This window comes from Myxine glutinosa, chromosome 6 (assembly GCF_964187855.1).
Source record: "Myxine glutinosa chromosome 6, kmMyxGlut1.1, whole genome shotgun sequence".
NCBI classification, from domain to species: Eukaryota; Metazoa; Chordata; class Myxini; order Myxiniformes; family Myxinidae; genus Myxine; species Myxine glutinosa.
This window is the reverse complement of record NC_136266.1, coordinates 49,181,627-49,208,883: the sequence shown is the minus strand read 5'-3', so window position 1 is coordinate 49,208,883 and position 27,257 is coordinate 49,181,627. Positions and strand designations below refer to the sequence as shown.

Below are 27,257 nucleotides of genomic sequence, written 5' to 3'. Positions count from 1 at the left end.
ATGGTCGGGTGTCCCTTTGGAATGCTTGTGTTTAGAGGCCATGATCACGACAAAAACTTTCACTGGCTACAGTTAATTGCAATTTATTTATTTATTCAAGTGTAAATCTGCTGTTGTTGCTGACGAGTGACAATTTGCCAAAACAAACAAAAAAAATTGTGCAAGAACCTTTATGCTCATTTTTATGTGCAATCATTATGTTGAGCCTTTAAAGTGATGCGCAGACAAAAAATAACAATTTTTTCCTTTACCTTTACGTCCAAAGGCAACAGAGATGCTGGTACACAACGCGCAGAACCTGATGCTGTCTGTGAAGGAGACTGTCCGTGAAGCAGAGGCGGCATCCATCAAGATCCGCACAGACGCCGGCCTGGCTCTCCGCTGGGTGCGCAAAACACCGTGGTACCAGTGATTTGATCCGAGGATATAAGATCGTGGTGGAGGGGTGTGGAGTTCAGGCTGAGTAATTAATCCTGAGGGTGGGGGTCAGATGAAGAAGAGGAAATGCAAAGCTGACACTATGGGGTGCAGACTTTTCACAATTTGGGCCCTTCCTTGTGAATCGTTTTTCTATATGCTACATTTTGCTAAGCTTGAACACACAGGTATATAAAGCAATCGCAAAGTAATTGCATGACAATAAGCTACGTATAAAAGCAATAAAAAACAAAATGAAACTTCTGAATGCCTATGTTTGCGTCTTCCATGCTTTGGTATTGTAATTTTACCACTTGTGCCAAAAATGTCCCTTCCCACACCAAACTTTCTGAAGCTCGGTGATCTGTTTATTCGAGATGCACACGAATCAGGTCCTGAGATTTAAAGGCAGTGAGGCAGAGGGGGCAGATGCCGCTTCCCCTCTGTGCCTGCACGACACATGGCCGACACAGCAAGTGATCACACGACAGACGGAAAACGGGGTCTGAGCACCCCCATCGGGTCAGCGTCTTCCGACACGAGGAGCACACGCATTGCTGAGGCACTTCACGAAGACGCACCGATCCTGAAAGCGCAAATAACCACTCCGTTAGTCTCACCAACGTGTGAACCATCTCGCTGTTCTACAAAGAAAGGGCTAATAGAAACAAAGATGGCTCGAAGCAAAGGACGTTTACATACAGCCTTGCATTGGATGCAGGCTTATTCAGGATGGTGGAAAAAACATTTTAAAAGGGAAAGGTAGATCGAATTACTTTCTGCACGATATTCTAATGATGACGCCTGTCTGTCAGTTACACTTGAATCTTTACTTGCACTTCCAGTGAAAATTCAAAAGTAGTGGCAGGGTGGTGACCTCACTGCCAAAAATATTTTTAGTAAGAAATTGTTCCACACAGTTCCTCCTCCTGATGCAATGGTTCATTTCACCTCACTTGTAGCTATGTTGCCCATTGTCTTAAGACTTGGAGGTAGTTACTATCCACACCTTGATCTTTTTTTAAGGGAAGCCACAGGTCATTTCACAAGATCCTTTCGATACATCCATTCTGAAACAATACCGGTGAACAAAGCTGAACTTTCCAATGCTCGCTACCTCCACCAAGACCTGGTGGCACTTGTCTCCAACTCTTGTCTTCATCAAAGATCCATTTTTACTATGTTTTACCAATATGTGCGTGCCTTTCCTTTCCTCCGAACACTTCCTTATTGGAGTCGGCATGCCACTCAGGCAGAACCTGAACGATTCATCTCAATCAAATGTGTAACCCCTTTTTGCACTCTGCCTTGTTATTCGCTTTACCTTATCCTCCTCTAAATTATTTATTGGTACAAGTAGTTTTTATACTGGTATCGGTACATTCTATTCGTACATATAAAAAGAGCCGTGTGTGCGAGTTACAGACCCCTCGATACCTTTAGACCCCTTCACACCCTAAAGAACTCCCAATATCCTTAAGACCTCCAAGACACCGAGACCCATAGCACCTTTAAACCCCTTACACCTTACCATTTACACTCCTTACACCTTTCAGCCATGCTAGACAGCTTGGATCCTTGACCATTTAGGGCCTTAGACCACATAGACCCTTCTTACCTGCTTGAGATTAGACACATTTGACACTAACTACTATTGGAACGTACTATTTAGACCTTTAGACAATCTAGAATCTTAGGCAGACACCATGCAAACATCTATAATCTTCTTGCAAACCATAGACTATATTCTTTTTGCAAATATTGCGCACCCTCGACCCACCTTGGAGGCAGGTATTCTGCGAGTCCTTATTAAAACGATCTCTCTGCATTTGAATAAAAAGACTTACGAATGAAATTGGAGATATTGCTCTTTAACGCAATGGGTGAGTCCGACAACTTTTTACCTTCACTAAGCAGCGTGGAAGCCTTTGGAACTGCTCGAGAGAGGTGTGCCGAGTGTCGTGAACTCAAACATGTGAATTTTGGCAAAGATCGCAGCGCTGCATCCAAAGCATCGCTCAGATCACCGTGTGGTCCATTTATGTTCGTCCCATCACCTTTCCTGCGATCCAAACATGCTTCAAGGGGTTTCCTTTCCAAAGCATCACCACAGGAGCTCGGAGGGTTTGAATGCTGATTGGCTCTTTCTGTTTATAAAAGACAGCAAAGTGTATTAATTTGTTTGTTTTTACATTATTTTAAAATCTTGCAGTGCAAGGACTTAAGTTCACCATCTGGTTCAAAACAGTTATACACGAGGACAAATACCATCCTATGTGAAAGGCGGCAGTCAATGACATCCTTGATCAATACAGGGAATTTCATCATACATTTTCTCTCTTCAATGTACCGTACATCCTTTTTACAGAGTGTCGGTGTGCCCAAAGCAGTCTCTTAGCAACTGCAACATTGGGTGGTTTGCCATTGTCTTTCCAGCAGTCATGCAGGGCAGAACTTCAGTAAGGCGGTATTGTAATCGGCTCTGTCACGCTATTTCCTAACAAACAGTTGTGCAGAAATTCACCAAACTTGGTAGTTATGATCATCACATGGCAAGAAGCTGCAAGAGAAGCATCACTTTTGGGCCTGCCTGTTAGGGCAGAGTCAGAAACCCAAAAATGTAATTACGGGCACATTTTCAAACATTTAAAACTCAAACTTTGTACATACAATCAATATTGTGGGATGCATGTAACATGGAACGACTTTTTTGGATTTGACCGCTGGTTCATGCTCCGTTCATACTTGGGGTCACAGGGGTCAAATAGGAGATTTTTTTTTTTTAACTCACAATTTGGCCTTGGGTCATTCCTGGTGGAATTCTTTGCCATCTTTCAACTTTGCTTTAGGTGGAAAGTATGGGGGTATGACGCAATGGCACGCCATCGACTTAGCTCTAGTTCAATTTACAATTGTAAAACTTTGTTAGTTTGTAACAGCCATTTACCATGATTGCCAAAATAACATGAATAATGGTTTGGAAAAAGCCGTACAGGCAGAAAAAGCCTTGAATTTCTTACCCTCAGCATCCCTCTTTCTCTTCTGCCGGTGTGTTTGGATGTCCAATTGCATGGAGGTTTCACTCTGAAAGCAAGAACAACCTCAAATGATTCCAGCGCTGATTGCAATACAGTAGTGGAGCTGTAATATACAGTACTGTAGTAATTAACAGCAACATAATGATGATTGTGTGGTTTATGGCAAGACTCATCCCATGTTCCCTCCATTGTTATAAAAAAAACATAACCACCTTTAGAGGCCATTTTTCCCCGCAAAGCGGGGGTTGGCCTTTTTCGGGAACCGTGGTTGTTGTTGTTTTTTGGTCCCCTTTTTGAAGCGATGTTTTACGGCCGGATACCCTTCCTGACGCCAACCATTTTTGCCGCCTTTAACGACAAACAGGGAATTACCAGTGAACTGGTACTCAATTAGCCGACCTCGGAAGGATGACAGGCTGAGTCAACCCCCCTGGCGTTAATTCAGCGATCGACCGGGATTCGAACCCAGGATCCTAGGATCCTAAGCCGGCACCCTAGCCACTAGCCCAACACCAACGTAATTACATCATTGTTATCAAATGAAAATTGGTAGTGATGTAATTATAAACAAATAAACTACAGTGTTTTCAGAAAGTATTCACACCTATTGACTTTTTTCACAATTTGTTGTTACAGCATGAATTTATAAATGGATTAAATTGAGATTGTTTTCACTGATCTACACAAAATGTGCCATAAGGTTAAAGTGGAATTGTTTTTTTCAGAATTTTTTTACAACTTAATTAAAAATGAAAATCTGAAATGTCATGAGTCAATAAGTATTCAATCCCTTTGCTATGACACTCCAAAATGAGATGTCTCATCATCATCCTTGCGATGTCTCTACAACTTGATTGGAGTCCACCTGTGGCCAATTCAATTGATTGGACATGATTTTGAAAGAAACACACCTTTCTATACAAGGTTCCACAATTGACAGTGCATGTCAGAGCAGAAACTCTACCATGAAGTCCATGGAACTGTCCATAAAACTCCATGATAGAATTGTGAGGAGGCATAGATCTGGGGAAGGGTATAAAACAATTTCTAGAGTGTTGAAAGTTCCCAAGAGCACCGTGAGCTCCATTATTAGGAAACATGAAGAATATGGAACGACCCAGACTTCCTGGAGCTGGTCATCTGACCAAAATGAGCAACTAGGCATGAAGGACCTTTGTCAGGGAGGTGACCAAGAACCCCATGACCACCAAAAACTAGAGTTCCTTGGCTGAGATGGGAGAACCTACCCGAAGAACAGTCTCTGCAGCACTTCACAAATCTAAGCTTTATAGGAGAGTGGCCAGACAAGCCACTCCTGAGAAAAAAATACATGAAAGAATGCCTGGGGTTTGCAAAAGGCACGTGAAAGACTGAGAGCAAGAGCATAAATATTCTGTGGTCTGACGAGATGAAAATTGAACTCTGGCCTGAATGCAAAGTGCGAAATATGGCAGAAATCGAGCAAAGTTCTTCACCCATATAACACCATGCCTATTGTGAAAGCATGGTGGTGGCAGCATCATGCTATGGGGATGCTTTTCAGCAGCAGGGACTGGGAGAATTGTATAGATAGAGGGAACAATGAATGGAGCCAAATACAGGCAAATCCTTGAGGAGAACCTGCTTCAGAGTGCAAAAGACCTTAGATTGTGGTGAAGATGCGTTTTTTTTTTTTTTTTTTTTTTTTTTTTTTTTTTTTTTTTTTTTTTTTGTATACAAGATCGAGGCTCGTGAAAGAGCGAACATTAATCACACAGAAAGACAAACCGACACATAAAACATATAACATAGGGAGCGGTAGACAAGATGGGGAGAGAGGGGGAAGGACACAAACACAACATTTGAGAGCAGGGACCGAGAGACATGGAGACATCGAGAGATCTGAGAGAGGGCGAGGGCTTTGGGGGGGGGGGGGCGTGGGAAGGGGGCAGTGGGAGAGGTATAAAACATATGGACACTGCCAGGACTTCCAGGAAAGAAGTTGGAATTTCAAACAAGGTGGATCTGGGGTGAATTAGCGGGGGTAGAAAAGATCAAGGTTTTGGATGGGGGAAGATAAGAGATGGTGGTGAACAGCTGTTTTAAAGACCTGGAGGGAGGAGTGGGATTGAAGGGAGTGAGGGAGTTTGTTCCAGAGGCGGGAGAAAAGAGGAATGAAAGAGTGAAGGTGAACGGAGAGCCGAGATTTCGGCAGTTTAACCATCAGAGGGTTGCTGGCAGATCTTGTGCGACCTGTAGGAATATTTGGGGGACAGAGCACAGAGAGAGCTGGGGGTGCAAGGCCGGAGAGGAGTCGGTAGAAGACAGAAAGACCACCTACCTGCCTGCGGTGAGTGAGTGAAAGGCCCTCAGAGATAGCTTCATCGCGGGAGATTCCAATAATTCTGAAAGCTTTGGTTTCAACAGCGTGAAGCCGAGCTAGGTGTGAGGCAGGAGCACCGGCCCATAGGGGAGAACAGTATTCCATTGAGCTGCGGATGAAAGCCTTGTATGTGGTGAGGAGCTCAGGTGTGCCGAGGAAGGACTTCGCACGACGGAGGATGCCCAGTCGGCGACTGGCTTTGGAGGCCAGCTTGGAAATGTGGTTTTCCCAAGAAAGATCATGGCAGATAGTGAGACCCAAAATCTTGAGCGACAGAACTTCTTGGAGAGGATTGTTGAGAAAGTAGATGGGAGGGTTGTCCAGTCGATCTTTTCGGAGAGACATAGTAAGAGTGTGAGATTTGTCAGGATTGAAAGACATGTTCCACTTGTTTGACCAGTCTGTGATTTTGTCCAGGTCTTCAGAGAGTGAGGAGGCAGCAGACTGCCGATCTGAGGGAAGAGGAATGGAGCGGCAGAGAGTGGAGTCATCAGCAAAGAGATAGAGAGGATTTTCGAGAGAGTCAGAGAGATCATTGATGAAGACCAGAAAAAGCACGGGGCCCAGAACACTGCCTTGGGGAACTCCAGCCTGAACAGGAAGAGGAGATGAGAGAAACCCATTCAGGGCCACACGTTGACGACGACTAGAGAGGAAGTCCGCCAGCCATGCGTGGAGATTTCCATGGATACCAAAGGAGGAGAGTTTGGTGAGCAGAGCGGGGTGCCAGACCGTGTCGAAGGCACGTGATATGTCGAGGGAGACAGCTCTAATTTCCTGTTTGGCATTTAGGACCTCCATCCATTGTTGAGACAGCAGAAGCAGCATGTCCAGAGTAGAGTGACCTGGTCTGAAACCAAATTGATGATCAGAGATCAAGCCATTGGAGAAGAGGAAAGATTTCATATCAGAAGCAATGATGGATTCCATGACTTTGCTGATAATTGGGAGAAGGCTGATTGGTCTGTAGTTGCTAGGATCTGTTTTTGCACCTTTTTTGTGCAAAGCGGTGATGTTGGCTGATTTCCAAGCAGATGGCAGTTGACCTTGAGCAAAAGAGAGGGTGAAGAGAACAGAGAGAGGGTGAGATAGAGCAGCAGAGCAGGATTTTAGGACCCGTGGGCTGATGCCGTCGGGTCCAGTTGCAGAATCAGAGTCGAGGGTTGACAGAAACTTTTCCACCTTGTCAGGAGGAAAGGACACGGAGTCCAGGAGCAGCAGGGTACGACTGGGTATGGTGGGTACAGAGAGGGATGGGTTTGGGACACAAGATTTAGAGGCAAACACAGAGTTGAGGCATTCAGCTTTTTCACGTGCGGAGTCAGCTGTGTAGCCGTTTGAGGTAAGGGAGGGGATGGAGGGGGAACAAACACCAGAAACGGATTTGACCAGACGCCACCAGGATTTGGAAGAGGGAGACAGATAAGAGAGTTCGGTCTTGAGAACGGAGAGATATTGTTTCCTGGCTCTCCTGAGGGTGGACACACACTTGTTTCGGGCTTTGTGAAAGGAAATGAGATTTCCTTCCGTTGGATTTGCTTTCCAGGAGACGAAGGCAAGTTGTTTCTGGGCAACAGCCTCACCACAAGATTCCGTGTACCATGGACGGGAGGAAGGGTATGGCAACTGAAGACGAGATGGGATGAATCTGTGCATGAGAGAGAGCAATTTACTTTGGAAGAATTCCCAGGATGAGTTGATGTCAGAGGTGGTAGAGATGGGAGACCAGTCCAGATGATTGATGGCTGCTTGAAGACCGTGCCAGTTGGCCTGAGTGAAATGCCAGACTCGTCGACGCTGAGCAGGCTCCCTGAGGATGGTCAGAGAGATGTCCGCTTTAACAAGGACATGATCAGATGATCCGATCGGAGCAGAAGAAGAGCAGCAGACATTTTCAGGGAAGTTAGTCATAACCAAGTCCAGAAGAGAAGATGTTCCGTTGACTGAGATCCGGGTCGGGAAATTGACAGATTGTGTCAGTCCCAGTGAGTCGCAGAAGTCCTTTGCTGAGGAGCCATGGCTGGTGAGAGAGGTACCCACACCCAGCCAACTGGCATGATGACAGTTGAAATCACCACATATGAGGAAGAGAGAGTTGGGATGAGTAGATAGAAGTTGGTCCATATCATCAGACAGCGAGATGTAGATGGAGTCATCACTGTTTGGTGGACGGTACAACACACATATGAACAAGAGGTGGGAGCGAAGTGGAAGCCGTAGCCAGAGGTATTCCTGGGGGTGAGGTGGAGAGAGTGCAGTGCAGGGCGAGTGAGGAAGAGAGTTTTTGATAAAGATAGCAACCCCGCCTCCAGGACGAGGCTCAGGTCTATCATACCGGAGGAGGGAGTAGCCCGGGAGAGATACTATGGAATCAGAGACATCATAAAGGAGGAAAGTTTCTGTTAAGCAGATCACGTCTGGTTTGACAGAAGCAACCTGTATGGAGAGATCGGTTAAGTTTGAACGAAGGCCCCGGATGTTTGAGGTCCATACCGTTAATGAAGAGGAAGGGGGAGCATCAGATACAGAACAGGGGGGAGGAGGGGTAGGGTAAGATGTGGAAGAGGTGGAAGAGGTAGGGAGAGCTGTTGAAGGTGTGTCAGAGATTTCAGAATAGCTCGGAGAAAGGGAAGGATGGGGCGGACAAAAGGTTTGATGGTGATTGGGTGAGCCACAATGAGGTGTTATTTGAGGAGGGGGAAGAGCGAGGCAGAAGGTTGGGGGAGATGGAGGTGAGAGTTTGAAGGGGGAAGAAGCGGGGAGGACGCTTTGAGGAGGGGGAGTGAGAGGGGGGAAATTGAGAAGCAATGAGGGTGGGGAGATTTGAAGGGGAGGGGTGAGGGGGGAGTTTGGGAGGGAAGGGACAAGGGGAGGGATTTGAAAGGGATGGGATATGGGGGAGATTTGGAGGGGAGGGGTGAGGCAGGAGTCTAGGAGGGGAGGGGCGAGGGGGCGTCTTGGCGGGGAGGGGTGAGGGGGTAGTTTAGGAGGGAGGGGGCAAGGGGGGAGATTTGAAAGGGATGGGTGATGGGGAAGATTTGGAGGGGAGGGGTGATGGGGAAGATTTGGAGGGGAGGGGTTATGGGGAAGATTTGGAGGGGAGGGGTGAGATTGGATTTTTGAAAGTGTACGATTTATGGGAAACGAACATTTATTGCAAAATGAGTTTCTTGTGACCTTCGAGTTAAAAATACGTTTAAGGACGCTGGATGGAGGATGGAGTGCAGGAGAGTTTAGGGAATGTAGAAAAAAGGCACTATAGGAGATGGATATTTTTGTTGGGATGAATTGATTTGGTGAGCAAGTCGAAAGCAGCCTTTTAAAGAAGAAGAAGAAAAAGGTGTTATAAAATATGACGGAATACATAACTTGAGGGGAAAGTGTAAACATTGAAGGTTAATGAGTGAAAACTATCTGGGGAAATGGGGGAGAAACACGTGGTCGAAGAACGAACGAACGAATAAGAATGAATAAACGAATGAGAACAGAGAAGGAAATTTTTTTTTTTTTTTTTTTTTTTTTTTTTTTTTTGAGTTGAGATTTACACAAGGAAGTAGGCGATGGGTGAAAAGTCTGGGAATACAGAGAACGAAAGTTATTGGATCACAAACGATGGACCACTGAGAGAAAAACAAAGCCTCAAGGTTGTACAGTGCACACTGTACAAGGCCTTGCTCGCGACACGGCAAACAGACGATCAATTTATGAAAGATAAACACCGAGAAACAACCAAAGTTGCACACAATAACTTCACACACCGAAAGATAAATACAGTTTCGACAAAATACAATTGTGAACAGACTTAACTTCGAAAAACGTGGAGACCGTGTGGAGCTTCGAAAATCCCTGCCGCCGTCTCCAAGATCTCGCGAGATCTCGTTGGAATTTACATTCCAACAGGACAATGACTCCAAGCATACAGCCAAAGCAACACTAGAATAGCTTCAGAACAAGAATGTGAAAGTCCTTGAGTGGCCCAGTGAAAGTGGAGACCTGAAACCCATTGAGAATCTGTGGAAAGACTTGAAGATTGCTGTTCACCGATGATCCTCATCCAACTTGACAGAGCTTAAGCAAATCTGCAAGGAAAAATGGGAGAAACCCCCCAAATCCAGATGTGCAAAGCTGGTACAGACATACCCAAGAAGACTCGAAGCTGTAATCCAAAGGCACTTCCACAAAGTATTGACTAAGGAGGTTTAATACTTATGTAAATTAGATATTTCTGTATTTCATATTTAAGTATTTTGTATAAATTTCTAAAAAAACAATTCCACTTTGACATTATGGGGTATGATGTGTAGATCAGTGAAACAAAATCTCAATTCAATCCATTTTAAATGAAGGCTGTAACACAACAAAATGTGAAAAAAGTCAAGGGGTGTGAATACTTTCTAAAGGCACTGTAAATACCAGCTGGAAATTTCATCTGAAAAATAAAAATGAAATAATTTGTTTTTTTATATTAAAAAAAATATATTATATTCTTTTAAAATTTCAGAAGTGAAACTAGTAAAATACAGATTATAATAGACCTTCCAAGGACATCCAAAAACAATTGGAAGGTGCGTTGATACATTTCTAACAGCTGGCTCAAATTGTACATATTTTGGCAATGACAGGATGAAAACGAAATAGTTTGGAGTGCAACCGTGTTGTGGCACCTGTGTCTGCCTTCCCAACACATTGAACTGTGAGGCTCCACTCTGTAACAGGAAGTGGTCAATGCGAGACTTGAGCAGGACATTGGGTAAAGGCCTGTGGCCATCAACAAAATGGCGTCCAGTGAAAGGGTCGCTCGGCTTACGACCCCATTGCTCCTCACTTTTGAAAAACCTGCAGATAAAGACAGAGATATGTGTGTTAGGTTTATTATCACAGCATAAGCACAGTTTTTGTTTTTTTTGGGGGGGGGGGGGTTTGTATACAGGATCGAGGCTCGTGAAAGAGCTAACATTTATCACACACAAAAAATCAAATAGACATACAAAACATAATAAGGGTAGCGGTAGACAAGATGGGGAGAGAAGGGGAAGCTCACAAACACAACATTTGAGAGCAGGGACATCGGGAGATCTGTGGGAGGGACAGGGCTTTGGGGTAGGAGGTGTGGGTGGGTGGGAGAAGTATAAAACACAAAGACACCAAAGACTTCCAGGAAAAAAGTTGGTATTTCAAAAAATTGGATCTGGGGTGAAATTAGCGGGGGTAGAGAAGATCAAGGTTTTGGATGGGGGAAGATAAGAGATGGTGGTGAACATCTGTTTTAAAGACCTGGAGGGAGGAGTGGGATTGAAGAGAGTGAGGGAGTTTGTTCCAGAGGTGGGAGAAAAGAGGAATGAAGGAGTGAAGGTGAGCAGAGAATCTTGATTTTGGCAGTTTAACCATAAGAGGGTTGCAAGCGGATCTTGTGCGACCTGTAGGGATATTTGGGGGACAGAGCCCAGAGAGAGCTGGGGCAGCAAGGCCGGAGAGGGGTCGGTAGAAGACAGAAATACCACCAACCTGCCTGCGGTGAGTGAGTGAAAGGTGATTAAGGCAACGGTGTCATCGTGTGCTCATGTTTCATGTTTGTAATACTAATGTACGGTACAGTTCTGCAGCAAGCTCTCCAAATTGATGCCATGGTCTTGGCCCGCATGACTTGTGCGACGCCACTGCAGAGTGACACCCATAAACACAAGTGTTCATCACCCTCCACTCTAACAATAGATACCTGGGGTCTAAGCAGACCACCATGCCGGGCAACTTGAGGAAAAGCTAATATGATTTTATGTTGTATTTGCAGTGGAATAGTTTATAGACAAAAATGCATTGGCAATATTATAGGAACTTAATGAGGTTTCACCAAGATTTTCACACACACTTAGCATCTTAATATTGCAAAAGTACTCCTGGGAAAGTGGCAGCAGCAGGGACAAGTTTGGTAGGTTTAAAATTGCATTGGCTATATATTTAGAAACAAAGGGGGTATAGGGACATCAGTCAGAAAGGGAGGTAGCTTTGGACTGTTTTGTGAAACTCATGGGTGTTGTGTGCTTGTGCTGTCTGGATATATTTTTTTTAAATTAAACATTTTAAGTAGTGATCGAGGAACAACTTAACTTCAATTGAATGTTATTTTCAATATGAATCGGAAAACGGATCTGCAGTTTAGCAGTACTTTGGCTCCGAATTTGCCCCGATCATGCACATCTGTCTATCTGGCAGCCAAACAAAATTGAAAATCATTCCAAAGAGGAAACTTACTGTTTTTAGGGACGTCATAAAGGACACAAATAACAGGCATGAAAACTAATGTAACCTGTTGTTGTATAGCCAAGGACAGTTTTCTCAAGCAAGTCTGTGGAACAGAGACCGCCGATCATTCTCCCGGGAGTGACAGAAAGATCCCCCACGTCCAGGATAGTGTACCCCCACCTTCACGAAGTCAGGGCCACGGCAGTTAGTTAGAGAGAGAATAGACGAGGGTAGGGCCGGTGCTTGGAGACTCTGACTGTGATCGATCAGCACTCTGATCGTGACTGAGCTCTCCTGACAAATCCGGGCAGCAGGGAAGAATGGGGAAGATTTGATTTTGCCCCCAACTTGCGTTGGGGGGGTACAACCACTGCGAAGAGGCATCACCAACAGTTAACATGTCAAACAAGGTGGTGTAAAAAGCACTGCATCAACAGCGGTAAACTTCCAAAAAAGTTTTTTCTACAACCTTTAAAAACCTTTATTTTATTTCAATTTAATTATATACTTGAACACAAATCGCCGTTTTAACATTTTCAAAACTATTCCGTTTAGCAGCAGTACTTGGACAAAATATTACGGCATTTTACGTCACGACCAATCAAATTTGTCGCTGGCAAACCCTGCCCATGTCCTTGCTTCTCAAGACTGCATGGGGTAAAGTGTTCTATGAACCCTCTACTTTGTTGCATTATTCCTTTTCTCTCCCCCCTCCCCCCCCCCCCCCCCCCAGCCCTCCACCACTCTCCTACTTCTTTACTCCTCTGCCACCACTTCTCAGATCGATTTTCAGGGATGTGTACATGGCAAAGGCATGATAGGACGAGTGCAATTCCTCACAAGTATGTCTCTGTACTTGCGTGAAACTATCACTAGAACGACACACTGGAATTTTCATATGAGGATCATGAAAATATTACATCAGTTGTACCTGTCCAGTGTTGTCTGATCCACAGTTTGTCCAGATGGAAGGAGCATCGGCATCATCATCAACTCTCGGGTAATCGTGTCTTTAAATTCTTCAGGCAAATCCTCTGTTGAATGGAGAAAGGCGCTAGTGAAAACAAACGCGGGTTTAAATCACTTATCTCAGCCTATTCTTATTACAGCATTATTTCAAACTAGTTGTAATGAGTTTTCCATAGCTGTTTGACAAACATGTTGCTTTGATTCCATTAGCCAAGCAGCAAAATCTGCCATTACAAGAGGACCACGACCTCCTCTTGCAGGACAGAGCTAGAATACAGTCATGACATTCTGATCTTTAATTTTTTTTGTATACAGAATCGAGGCTCGTGTAAGAGCTAACACATTGAACATGAAAACATGCACAGACACGTAAAACATGCAATGAAGGGAGCGGGAGATAAGAGGGGGAGAGAGAGGGAAGCACACAAGCACAACAACAGTGGAGAACAGGGACATCGGTAGATCTGTGGAAGGGGGAAGGCTGGGGAGAAGGGAGAAGTACACGGTATAAAGCAAATGAACACTACTAGGAATTTCAGGAAAGAAGTTGGGGATTGAAAGAGGCGGATTTGGGGTGTTTTAACGGGGCTAGAAAAGATCAAGGTTTTGGATGGGGGAAGATAAGAGATGGTGGTGAACAGCTGTTTTAAAGACCTGGAGGGAGGAGTGGGATTGAAGAGAGTGAGGGAGTTTGTTCCAGAGGCGGGAGAAAAGAGGAATGAAGGAGTGAAGGTGAGCAGAGAGTCTTGATTTTTGCAGTTTAACCATAAGAGGGTTGCAGGCAGATCTTGTGCGAACTGTAGGAATATTTGTGGCACAGAGCATAGACAGAACAGGGGGAGCTATGCCAGAGAGGAGTCAGTAGAAGACAAAGACCACCTACCTGCCTGCGGTGAGAGAGAGAAAGGCCCTCAGAATCAGCTTCATCGTTAGGAGATTCCAATGATTCTGAATGCTTTGGTTTCAACCAAACCTTTGGTCAAGGTTTTGTCAGCAGGCATTGATGGTGGAGGCTCTCACCTTGTCCAGTAACTCTTTGATGGCACCGATGCATTGGGTTACGTTGATCTCTTTCCAGCACTGCCAGACGTTGAGCTCTAGGTCCATCACATCCAAAATGCAGCGAAAGGTGCGGTGGGTGTAATATGCTTTGAAAGTGGAGATTACCCCTTGGTTGAGCAGCCGGATCAGGGAGGTACTGTTGGGCAGCAGGAAGATCACCTCAACGTTTGGGTGAGCCACCTTCAGGGTCACCGGGGTGGCCAGGAGCGTTATCGCAGAACAGAACCTTGAACGCAACGCTTTTTTTCCTGCCAGGTACCTCTCCACCAGAGGGATGCAACACTTATGGAACCAGTAAGTAGAAAATTGCTGCTGTTACCCACACCTTCCTGTTTGCCCTCAAAACACAGGCAGCATGTGTTTGTTCTTGCGCTTGAGAGCATGCCAGTTCAGGGAATGGTACAGCATCATGGGCTTCGTCATAGAGTGCCCTTTTCCATTTGCGTAGAGGAGAAGAGATACCCAGTCCTTTGCAGCCTTGAACCCCAATGCTGTCCTCTTAACCTGCCCCTGTCCTTTAAGATAAAAGTTTGTGTTTGCATCTTTTTCCAAAACAGGCCGGTCTCATCATCGTTGAACACCTACTCTGGCAGGTACCCCTTCTCATTGATGAGCTGCACGAGTTGAGCAGGGAATATTTTGGCCACCTCCTGCTGCACGGAGGCACACTCGCCTGACAGTTGGATGTTGCAGAGACAGTATCACTTCTTGAAGTGGTCAAACCGTCCCCTGCTCACTCGAGGAATGGACTGAGGCAGCTCGTACCTACATCACTCAGCGTTTCACTCATAGCAGAACCCGCATCACTCGTGCTAGTGCCACCCTTGCCAGGCAGATATGTGTACATACGTCTTGCTTTGCGTGAATGAGAGGTCCTGCAAGTTGTCCTCCATCCATACGTTAAGAGCTTTCTCCATCCTATTTATGTGGACGTCCCGAACCTGGGTGACCTCCTTGGTGCTCGGTACAGCACTCGCAGCAACACTTTCTCGGATCACCTTCTCGATCTTCCATATGCAGTGAATGGTGGATTCATTTACTTCATACGGTTTCTGCCCACAGAGTTGTTGTTCATGAACAGGTAGGCAGCTTCGTCCAGGCGAGATCCCAGTGTGTACAAACAGCTGCGAGCAGCTCCAGCGCTCTGGCTTTTATGCCCCCACCAGGATTCCAATTAATTCCAGGACTCTTTGATCACGCATGGGGTGTGGTTTCAGAGAGGGCAAGGGTTGCCATCCGCTCCCTCGCCTCGTGCAGGCAATCATCATTGGTCCGCGCTCACACCGACGATGTTGATGCCAGAGGTTGTTTTCTTGGACGATGTTGTTGCCGGAGATTGTATTGAGGAGATTCTGTACTGTGCATGTGTGAGAAACTTGCATAATGAATTTGTTGAACTTAAAATCACACCGGGGATGAAACATGCTAATTTCGCAATGCATCCCCGCTTCCCACCTCCCAATCTCCTGTACAAAAGGCATGGATTTGTCTAAACACATACCAATTATATCATTCGGGATTCCCTACGTGTTCATGGATGCTCTGCCTGGGGTCTATTTCCACAACCACAACAATATTAAATATGAGGCCTGCTATTCTGTCAGACTACACTCTACCACACTCCAAAGTATTCTCCAAATGGGAGTTAACATACCTAACTTCCATCAAAACACCCTTTTATGCATTCCTCTAACCCCCTAACACCTATCTTGAAATGCTTCCAGCACATCATTATGATGCTACCCACCGCAATTTGCTGCATACAAAAGAAGAGGATATTTTGGGATTTGACAAATGCTCTTTTGCAAGCTGTGTTATGCTCATGGCTGAATGAATGAATGAATATGAATATGAATGAATGAATGAATATGAATGATCATTTTAAGGCCGTTTTCCCCGCTGGAGCGGGGGTTAGCCTTGCCACCATGACAATCATGGTTCCCTGTTTGAGGCTCACTCACTCACGGCTCATGGAAGATATTTTTTTGTGCCTGCAAAAACCGTGAATACGCAAAACATAGGGCCGCAAATGTAGAAGCAGGTCGCATTTTATCAACTGCGAATACGCGGGGTCCAGGGCTGTTGGGGACAGGGAATGTCGAAGTCAGACAGCATTTTTAAAATCTGGAAGCATTTCTGGGAAAAAAAACCCTATCATTACAATGCAACCCAGAGCAATTCGCAGCAAACAAAAGAAGATATTTTGGGATTTGACAAATGCTCTTTGCAAAAAAAATTGTTATTGTTCTTTCCACCGGCAATTGTAAATCAAAATCATCGATGCGTACCAGATGCCACATTTTGCAGAGGTGTCCTTTCCTTAGCCACGCAAGCATTGGATTCCGCTGCGATTACAGGCACTGGTGTACAATGCAACTGTGCTTTATTTAAACTGTCATCATCTGCTTTTTCGTACACTTGCTTCAACAAGTCCCTGAAAAAAAGAGAGAAAAAAAACATTCTGATGGCTCTTAGTCTCCCAAACATCTTAGTCAAAAACAAGAAGATGATATTGCAAGTACGGTACATGGCAAAGTGCAGAAGACACCAGCAGCTTGGAGAATACAGAGCCTTCAGAAAGTATTTTCCACATTTTGTTGTGTTACAGCCTGAATTTAAAATGGATTAAATTGAGTTTTTTGTCACTGCTTTTTACATAATACCCCACAATATCAAAGTGGAATGTTTATTTATTTATTTTAGAAAGTTTTACAAAATAATTAAAAATGTTTTGAGTCAAAAAGTATTCACGAATGCAAAAACCTATGACACTCAAAATTGATTGGGGGTGACCTGTGGCCAATTCAATTTGATTGGACATTATGTAGAAAGAAACACACCTTTCTATATAAGATTCCACAGTCGACAGTGAATGTCAGAGCAGAAACTCTACCATGAAGTCCAAGGAACTGTCCGTATAACTCTGAGATAGAATTGTGAGGAGGCATAGATTTGGAGAGGGTATAAAACAATTTCTAGCATTTTGGAAGTTCCCAAGAGCACAGTGAACTCCATCATTAGGAAATGGAAAGAATGCGAAACTACCCAGACTCTTCCTAGAGCTGACTGTCCGACCAAACTGAGCAACAGGTGACCTGAGCCAGAGAGCAGACCAATAACCAATGACCACTCTGACAGAACTACAGAGTTCATTGGCTGAGATGGGAGAACCTGCTGAAAGGACAACATTCTCTGCAGCACTTTACAAATCTAGGCTTTATGGGAGAGTGGCCAGCCGGCAGCCACTCCTGAGTAAAAGGCACATCACAGCATGCCTGAAGTTTGAAAAAGGCATGTGAAAGGCTCAGAGCACGAGTCAAAAGATTATGTGGTCTGATGAGCTGAAAATTGAACTATTTGGCCTGACTGCAAAGAGCTACGTCTGGCGGAACCTGAGCACAGCTCATCACTCATCTAACCCCATCCCTACAGTGAAGCATGGTGGTGGAAGCATCATGCTATCGGGAAGCTTTTCAGGGAGACTTGTAAGGATAGAGAGAACAATGACTAGCCAAATACAGGCAAATACTTGAGGAGAACCTGCTTCAGAGTGCAAAAAACTGCAGTGAAGATTTATGTTCCAACAGGACAATGACCCAAAGTATACAGCCAAAGCAACACTGGAATGGCTTCAGAACAAGAGCGTGAAAGTCATTGAGTGGCCCAGCCAAAGTCTAAACTTGAATCCCATTGAGAATATGTGGAAAGGCTTGAAGATTGCTGTTCACCGACGCTCCCCATCCAACTTGACAGAGCTTGAGCAAATCTACAAGGAAGAATGGGAGAAACTCCACAAATCCAAATATGCAAGGCTGATACAGACATACACAAGAAGACTCTAAGCTGTAATCACTACCAGAGGCACTTCTACGAAGTATTGACACAGGGGTTTGAATACATGTGTAAACTAGAAAGGCACTCGGTGGAGCGCATACCTCCGCCAGGCTGAACAGTTTGTTTTCTTTCCCACTGATAGGCTGGATTTGGATTCGGACCTGAACCAGAATCTAATCATTTGTTCTTGTCACCTAACGAACTCATCCACCTAGTTCAGTCATAAGTCATCCATAACCTGTTTAAATATCATGTTATATATCATTTTTCGCCCAATCTCTCGATGGTGAAGAATCACTTAAAAATTAAATAATCCTCATATCCGAATCCATATTCAGATCTTCACCAAAATCGAATCGATTAATCCTTGCCACACACAAAACCTCTCGACCAGGTTTCGTCCAAATCCGTTCATAACTTTTTGAGATATCCTGCTATGTATCGTTTTTGGCCCTATCTCCCAATGGTGAAGAATCACTTTTAAAATTATACTAGCCGGATCTGAATCTTCTCCAAAATCTAATCATTTCGTCCGTGTCACATACACAACCTCTCTGCTAAATTTCGAACGAATCCGTCCACAACTTGCTGAGATATCTTATTCATAAACAGACAAACAAACAGACAGACAGACAGGGGTGAAAACAACCTCCATCCACCTTCGGCGCCGGAGGTAATTCGATAATTTGCTATTTCATTTTTAATTATTTTATAAAAGTTTCTAAAAAAAAACATTTCACTTTGACATTATAGCGGAATTATGTATAGATCAACAGGCATTTTAAGGCAATTTTCCCTGCTAGAGCGGGGGTTAGCCTTGCAGTCCCCATGACAATCTTCTCCATTTTGCCCTATTTTCTGCATCTCCCCTTGTTAACCCCCTTGCCCACATTTCTTCTTCCACCATCTTTAGCCAAGTCTTTCTCGGTCTTCCCCGTCCTCTACTTCCTTCTACATTCATTTCCATCACTCTTCTCAACCAGTCACTTTCATCATTCCTCAACACATGACCAAACCATCTCAACCTGTTCCTCTTCACAGCATCCATCACAGGCTCTATTCCCATCATCTTTCGCAATTCATCATTTGTCTTCCTCTCTCTCAACGATACTCCGCACATCCACCGAACCATTCGCATTTCCGCCCTTTCCAGCCTTCGTTGCTGCTCTACATTCATGACCCATGTCTTGCTCCCATAAATCATAACACTTCTCACACATGCAGCATACACCTTTCCCTTCAGCTTCAACGACACTCCCCTCCTCATCAGCACGCCACTCAGTTCCAGAAACTTCTTCCATGCACATCTCACTCTAGCAACCGTTGCCGAGTCTGATCCACCTTCTCCATTCAGTATGTCTCCTAGGTAGCAAAACGTTTTCACACTTTCCAGCTTCACGCCGTCTCCAAGATCCAACTCAACATTTCTTCCATCTGCTCCATCTTTCCATTTCCATTTCCTCCATCTGCATCTGCATCTGCATCTGCACCTCCATCCATCCCTCTGTGCACACCTTACATTTGAATGTAGCTGCCACACTGGTTAATGACCTTCTCAGACCACTACATTTTTGATGAACCCACTCAGCGCACATTGTACATTGAATGGAGTTCAATTATGTATAGATCAATGAATTATGTATAGATCAAGGAATTAGGTATAGATCAATGACAAAAAAAATCTCAGTTTAATCCATTCTTATTTCATGCTGTAACACAACAAAATGTGAAAAAGCCATGGGGTGTGAATACTTTCTGAAGGCACTGCACTGACGGTTTGCAAGAGAGTAAAAGAACGAAGGTTAAAGCAATACGAAGACCAATTGCAAGAACCGTTTCAGCACATTCTGAAGCTCTTGAGGCCATGTCTCGCAAAGCAAAGGGCTGCACTAAACCAATTGATTTTGAGGGCTCACAGGATGCCCTCTTTCTTGGGCAAACCACATCTCAAAGTTGGTCTCCAAAGGCAGCCCAAGACTGGGCATCATCCATCGTGTGAAGTTCATCGTTTGCACACCTGTACTGCTATCCATCTACAAGGTCTTCATCTGCAGCTTGATGGAGTACTACTCTCCCATATGGGGTGGTGCTCCTGCCTCACATCTTGCTGAGCTTGACGCCATGGAAACCAAGACCTTCATGATCATGCTAAGAGTGTGAATTTACGGGCCTATTACCTTCCCATCACAGACTGGTCGGTGGTCTCTCTGTCTTCTAAACATCCTTTTTGTCTTGCACCTGCTCAGCATTCCAGGTGTGTGCCATCCCTGGGATGGACATTAAACGTGGCATCCTCCTGTCTGTCAGTATTACTTCGAAGAGGTTGAAGGTCCCACGGTATCCATCGTGAAGAGGACTCAAGCTCTCTCTGGCACTGAGAACAAATTACAATTTCCCGCTCTTACCTGCAGGGAGGATTGCATCAGCGGCACAGCCACACTCCCAACAATGATACAACCAGCAGCCACATGCTGCATATGAAATGAATTACTTCAGTTTGACCCAGTCGGGGATCAATTCCAAAACATACAGCCCAAGGGTGAGCATGCTACCAAGTCAGCTATCCTAGTCCTGCTTCTTGCTTGTGTCTTAGGCCTTTCTACAAAACAATCGTCACGATCAATGTATTTTAAATTAATGCAAGGCTTTTGCCTCAACCACTAAAACTAAGCATCCGGGTCTTCAGAAGCTATATTATTACCATATTTAAAATATTTCTCGCAAAAAAAAATTAAAAAATACTTGCCTTGAACATATCTTGGATGGTTGTCCCCATACTGCCATGTCCTTGATACAGGGTACACCCCCCCCACTCGCGTACTGCATGCGCACCCGCACAAACCGCACTGCCAGTAGTGCCGCACCTTTGGAGCAAAGCTCCAGAGTTCTGCCTTTCCCCGGAACATTGACCGGATCAGGTCTCCCCGCCACTGGAAACGACGAGTGGCAAACATGGCGACAGAATGAAACGCTCTCAGACGCAGAGAGTGTGGCACGACCAACTTGTATGAACACGTCCTGTGGTGCCACATGAAGTGCTTCGATTTTCTATGCGGAAGAGCAATTAAGAAGCCTTGAGAGATCCACACAAGCCAGGAGTTGTCAAGGAACTTCACAATATTTAAAATTAAATACCTGAGCCATACATCCAATACGATTCGTAACATACGCATTTCATCAGTATTTAAGGGGCCAAGTGGGATAAAATGCATGGTTTTACACGCCATCAAACAAATGCACATATCTACACTCACAGACAAGCTACCCCCGACAAACCATATATCACTGGAAAGCTGACAATCTGGAGAATACAAACATTGAAGAATTGAGACAACACACCTTCAAATAAGGAAATTACATTTATTTTCCTCAACACAATTGAAAATTTACATTTTTGCATTTTGTCAGCAAAATTGCAACCCCATACAACTAACTCAGGCAATCTACTTTTTTTCCTCAGTTTTACATATTATAGGGATGTCCTAATATTTCACTGATGGCTTTTCTTCAAATCAGTTTATTTCAGCTGCACACTGATTATTTTTTGTAGAAACAGAAAAAGGTGACATTTTACTTCATTTTTTTTTTTTAAGTAGGGGTATCCCTAAAAGCCATCATTAATTCACTCAACACCTCAAACCTGACATTCTGACCAAATTTGAAGAAATTCTGATGATTCGTTTTTGAGTTATAACAAGTTTATGAATATTCATGAGAGCACAGATGTTTCTGAAAGAACATACATCATAGAGTATTTTGACATGAAAAAATTAAACATATATATTTTACTCAAATTTTACCCCACTCGGCCCCTTAAAGTAAGAATCCTCTGGCATATCGGAAGATAACTCACCAAATTGGCATCCTCTTTACCTTGTCCTGAGCTCGTCAGGACTTGTATGCCAGAAGAGCCGCGTTGGCCCAAAACAACACGGACATCAACTCTGGTTAACTCAACTGGGAAAGCCAATGAAAGTGTCAGCTCAAGTGGGGGTTTAATGAAGTATTCAGGACGAAACCCACGGCTCCTCGCCGTCACATCGGTGGAGATGAGGTTATCGGCCTCATATCCATCAGCAGATATCTGCGGAGTACGGCACACTCCTCATATAAATCATCATCATCATCATCATCATCATGTACCACACTATATGCAGAGAATTGGTGCTGCCAAAACAGTAGCTTGCACTGTACAAACACAGAACTGCAATACTGTAGCTCACACTGTACTGTACACAAAACACAGAACTGCAATACTGTAGCTCACACTGTACCGTAAACCGAACACAGAACTGCAATAATGTAGCTCACAATGTACTGTACACCGAACACAGAACTGTAATATAGTAGATCACACTGTACCGTAAACCGAACACAGAACTGCAATAATGTAGCTCACAATGTACTGTACACCGAACACAGAACTGTAATATAGTAGATCACACTGTACCGTAAACCGAACACAGAACTGCAATACTGTAGCGCACACTGTACTGTACACAAAACACAGAACTGCAATACTGTAGCTCACACTGTACTGTACACCAAACACAGAACTGCAATACTGTAGCTCACACTGTACTGTATACCGAACACAGAACTGTAATACAGTAGCTCACACTGTACTGTACACCGAACACAGAACTGCAATACTGCAGCTCACACTGTACTGTACACCGAACACAGAACTGTAATATAGTACATCGCACTGTACCGTAAACCGAACACAGAACTGCAATACTGTACTGTACACAAAACACAGAACTGCAATACTGTAGCTCACACTGTACTGTACACCAAACACAGAACTGCAATACTGTAGCTCACACTGTACTGTATACCGAACACAGAACTGTAATACAGTAGCTCACACTGTACTGTACACCGAACACAGAACTGCAATACTGCAGCTCACACTGTACTGTACACCGAACACAGAACTGCAATAATGTAGCTCACAGCGTACTGCTACTGTACACCGAACACAGAACTGTAATACTGTAGCTCACACTGTACTGTACACCGAACAGAACTGCAATAATGTAGCTCACACTGTACTGTCCACCGAACACAGTACTGTAATATGGTAGCGAACACAGTACTGTACACCGAATACAGAACTGTAATACCGCAGCTCACACCGTACTGTACACCGAATGTAGAACTGTAATACTGCAGCTCACACTGTACACCGAACACAGAATGATAATACAGTAGCTCGCACTGTACACCAAACACAGAACTAATACAGCAGCTCGCAGTGCACTGTACACCGAACACATAGCTGTAATACAGTAGCTCGCACTGTACACCGAACACAGAACGGTAATACAGCAGCTCGCAGTGCACTGTACACCGAACACAGAATTGTAATACAGTAGATCACACTTTACTGTACAACGAACACAGAACTGTAATATAGTAGCTTGCAGGGGCACTGTATACCGAACACACAACTGTAATACAGTAGCTCGCACTGTACTGTACACCGAACACAGGACTCTGTGATTGGAGCGGGCTCACCTTATCGCAGTGGATTCTGCTTCCCAGCTTCGCCACACACACGTTCAACGCCATATATCATCACATTTGGTTGACGAGACAGACATTAGGGTGCCGTGCTAATGGCTTATAACAAACATCAATGGGTGACTAAAAACGACAAGATAGCACGTCAAAACACAATTACGGCCGCAGCTTCTCGGCGAGGAGCCGCCGGAGAAAGCTGTGTATCCGCGACTTTCCGATCTACGATTCGCTCTTCGCCAGATGCTCTCTCTCGCCTCTAGGTCAGTGATGAAAGGAATGTCGGCATGGTTATATTTTACCGAGTTTGGTTTAGCGTATAGTACATATACTGTATTCATCTCGTGATCGCCCATTTCAACGTCAAAGTACACAGAATGGAGTAGGATTTGGGCTGCTTCAATATGGCGAATCTGCGAAGTGTAAATTCTGGATACATGATGTTTAGGTGCCTCAGGTTTGATACCATGTACGATCTTTACATTTAGGTTGCACTTGGCAGGATAGCCTAATTAAGCCCCAGAGAGTAGATGTATCACGTTTCCTCTGTTTTTCCGAAGAGAAAAGATAATGCTCTACAGGCTCGAACATTGCGGTCTAAATTCCTATTTACACAGGATATGGCGCTACCGTGTCGTCTGCCGGCATTACTTGGTCGTTGGTGGACGTTAAAGACCCCACTGCCTTTTTCACGAAGAGGAGGCAAGCTATCGGCGACAGTGGACACCATAAACAAATTCCTGCCCCAACGACTTAATCGAGCGTCAGACCTAGCCAACTGATTCGTGAAAGACTTGGGCTAAAACATGGGAATTGCAGCATGCGCACAAGCCCACGTTAAAGAATGACCGTAATGGTCACAACCTGCGAAAAAATCCGTGAACACCAACAGGCCGATTGGGAAACACATTCAAAGCACTCCGAAAAGCTGAATACCGCGATATTAAATGATTAACTCGACACCGCTCAACCGCTCATCCATGTCACACTCAGCCACGGTTAAATCAGAACAGGATGATTCGTCACTGCTCATCCATGTCAAACTCCACCACGGTTAAATCAGAACAAGACGATTCGACACTGCTCATCCATGTCACCCTCCGCCACGGTTAAATCAGAACAAGATGATTCGACGCCGCTCATCCATGTCACCCTCTGCCACGGTTAAATCAGAACAGGATGATTTGTCACTGCTCATCCATGTCAAACTCCACCACGGTTAAATCAGAACAGGATGATTCGTCACCGCTCATCCATGTCACACTCTGCCACGGTTAAATCAGAACAGGATGATTCGACACCGCTCATCCATGTCACACTCCGCCACGGTTAAATCAGAACAGGATGATTCGTCACCGCGCATCCATGTCAAACTCCACCACGGTTAAATCAGAACAAGATGATTCGACACTGCTCATCCATGTCACCCTCCGCCACGGTTAAATCAGAACAAGATGATTCGACACCGCTCATCCATGTCATCCTCCGCCACGGTTAAATCAGAACAAGATGATTCGACACCGCTCATCCATGTCACCCTCATCCACGGGTAAATCAGAACAGGATGATTCGTCACCGCTCATCCATGTCAAACTCCACCACGGTTAAATCAGAACAAGATGATTCGACACCGCTCATCCATGTCAAACTCCACCACGGTTAAATCAGAACAAGATGATTCGTCACCACTCATCCATGTCAAACTCAACCACGGTTAAATCAGAACAAGATGATTCGACACCGCTCATCCATGTCACCCTCTGCCACGGGTAAATCAGAACAGGACGATTCGTCACCACTCATCCATGTCAAACTCCGCCACGGTTAAATCAGAACAAGATGATTCGTCACCGCTCATCCATGTCACCCTCAGCCACGGGTAAATCAGAACAGGATGATTTGTCACTGCTCATCCATGTCAAACTCCACCACGGTTAAATCAGAACAAGATGATTCGTCACCGCTCATCCATGTCACCCTCAGCCACGGGTAAATCAGAACAGGACGATTCGTCACCGCTCATCCATGTCAAACTCCACCACGGTTAAATCAGAACAAGATGATTCGACACCGTTCATCCATGTCACCCTCTGCCACGGGTAAATCAGAATAGGATGATTTGTCACCACTCATCCATGTCAAACTCCGCCACGGTTAAATCAGAACAAGATGATTCGTCACCGCTCATCCATGTCACCCTCAGCCACGGGTAAATCAGAACAGGATGATTCGTCACCGCTCATCCATGTCAAACTCCACCACGGTTAAATCAGAACAAGATGATTCAACACCGCTCATCCATGTCACCCTCAGCCACGGGTAAATCAGAACAGGATGATTCGTCACCGCTCATCCATGTCAAACTCCACCATGGTTAAATCAGAACAAGATGATTCGACACCGCTCATCCATGTGTTACGGATTCGTCACTTCCGTTGTTGTGGTTCTCATCCACTGTAAACATTTTTGGTTGCATGTACTATTATTGTTATCGTTTAAGTGAAATAGAGATTACTGTTTTCAAAAGGTAAAAAAAAGTTAGTGTTTTAAAAGAAACCGGAAACCGGATCGGGACCCGGAAGAAGAAGAGGAAGAAAAAGAGGAAGAAGAGGCAGAGCGAGTAAGGTCGGAGAAGGAGCCGAGATACTTTGAGGTCTGGAGCAAACGCTGGTGAACGGGGGTCACTAGCGAACTTTGGGGTTTCCTGGGAAAGGGATTTCTGCGACAGAGTTGTTATCGCTGTGACAGATAAACCTGCGTGACAGGTTTTGCGGTTGATTCCGAAGAGAATCATTGGAGTGCCGTTACGTCTCGAGAAAGGACCGTTGGCCATTTTGCCTCGCGCTGGATTTTCGCATCGCTCCAGGTTTTTCACCTCGCTTCAACCATTTCACCGTATCCAGACGTAACCTGGTGTGTGTGTGTAACGTGGATTTTGAGTGTGAATTTGCGGTTCGCCGATTGGGAGCCGTTGAACGTCCATACCCGAAGGTGTGATTTCCCAGCCGCCTCTTGAGGACACTTTTGCCTATATTTGGCAGTGTGACTGTCAACTGAGCGGGATTCTGGTCTCGATGCAACATCGTTCTGACGATCACTAGAGCGTGGATCGACTTTGGTTTGAAGCTGGGACAGAGACATTGGGAATGTTATTTTCGCTCACTTGGAGCACAGTGAGTTATATTGTACGAAACTGCGTGACAGGTTTTGTCACGCAGTTTCGGGGGTCTCGTCTCGCGAGGCCCCCGAAAGGCCCCTCTCGCGAGGCCGGGGGTCTCGCGAGATCTCGGAGACGGTGGGAGGGATTTTCGAAGCTCCACACGGTCTCCACGTTTTTCGAAGTTAAGTCTGTTCACAATTGTATTTTGTCGAAACTGTATTTATCTTTCGGTGTGTGAAGTTATTGTGTGCAACTTTGGTTGTTTCTCGGTGTTTATCTTTCATAAATTGATCGTCTGTTTGCCGTGTCGCGAACGATTTGAAATCGAAGTTAAGTGATTGTTCCCATTTGTATTTTCGTTAAAACTGTATTTATTTATGGTGTTGTATGTATATTGTGTCCCAACGAAGATTTTTCGGTGCATATCTTTCATACCTGTATTGAAAATCGTGTTAATTCGTGTCGTGTCTTGAGGCCTTGTACAGTGTGCACTGTACAACCTTGAGGCTTTGTTTTTCTCTCAGCGGTCCGTCGTTTGTGATCCAATAACTTTCGTTCTCTGTATTCCCAGTCTTTTCACCCATAGCCTACTTCCTTGTGTAAATCTCAACTCACAAAAAAAAAAAAAAAAAAAAAAAAAAAAAATTCC

General features: G+C 44.7%; 2 protein-coding genes across 8 annotated transcripts in view; one reads left to right on the top strand and one right to left on the bottom strand.

Moving 5' to 3' along the window:
* The window catches only part of VCL (vinculin), a 71,639-nt gene extending 70,958 nt beyond the window's left edge, over nucleotides 1–681 (top strand). For all 6 annotated transcript variants that reach the window (XR_013623798.1, XR_013623797.1, XM_068119982.2 and 3 more), the window contains one exon: nucleotides 266–681. Coding sequence is in view for 4 of the 6 variants with exons in the window: in XM_068119982.2 (XP_067976083.1) it covers nucleotides 266–412 (147 nt within the window). In the remaining 2 variants the exon portion in view is untranslated. The remainder of the gene's footprint in view (nucleotides 1–265) is intronic.
* Nucleotides 68–23,672, bottom strand: UBOX5 (U-box domain containing 5). 2 transcript variants are annotated; one of them, XM_068119986.2, is made up of 9 exons: nucleotides 23,446–23,672; nucleotides 21,776–22,006; nucleotides 20,669–20,970; nucleotides 16,377–16,522; nucleotides 12,989–13,091; nucleotides 10,482–10,653; nucleotides 3,438–3,501; nucleotides 2,322–2,564; nucleotides 68–1,003 (listed from the first exon to the last, which is right to left on the bottom strand). In XM_068119986.2, the coding sequence occupies exons 1-9, from the start codon at nucleotides 23,497–23,499 to the stop codon at nucleotides 786–788; spliced, it is 1,533 nt and encodes a 510-aa protein (XP_067976087.1). In that variant the 5' UTR covers nucleotides 23,500–23,672; the 3' UTR covers nucleotides 68–785. The 2 variants fall into 2 exon arrangements, with proteins under 2 accessions (XP_067976087.1, XP_067976088.1); XM_068119987.2 differs by having other exon boundaries at nucleotides 20,669–20,940; nucleotides 23,446–23,631.
* Nucleotides 23,673–27,257: the final 3,585 nt, after the last annotated feature.

Excerpts from the sequence above, each read along its gene's own strand:
- UBOX5 (XM_068119986.2), bottom strand. The coding sequence starts at position 23,499 with ATGGCGTTGAACGTGTGTGTGGCGAAGCTGGGAAGCAGAATCCACTGC. Across the intron at positions 3,502-10,481 it reads TGTTGGGAAGGCAGACACAG|AGTGAAACCTCCATGCAATT; the intron begins GTGCCACAACAC and ends TCTTGCTTTCAG. Across the intron at positions 2,565-3,437 it reads GAGAAAGAGGGATGCTGAGG|AAAGAGCCAATCAGCATTCA; the intron begins GTAAGAAATTCA and ends TTTTATAAACAG.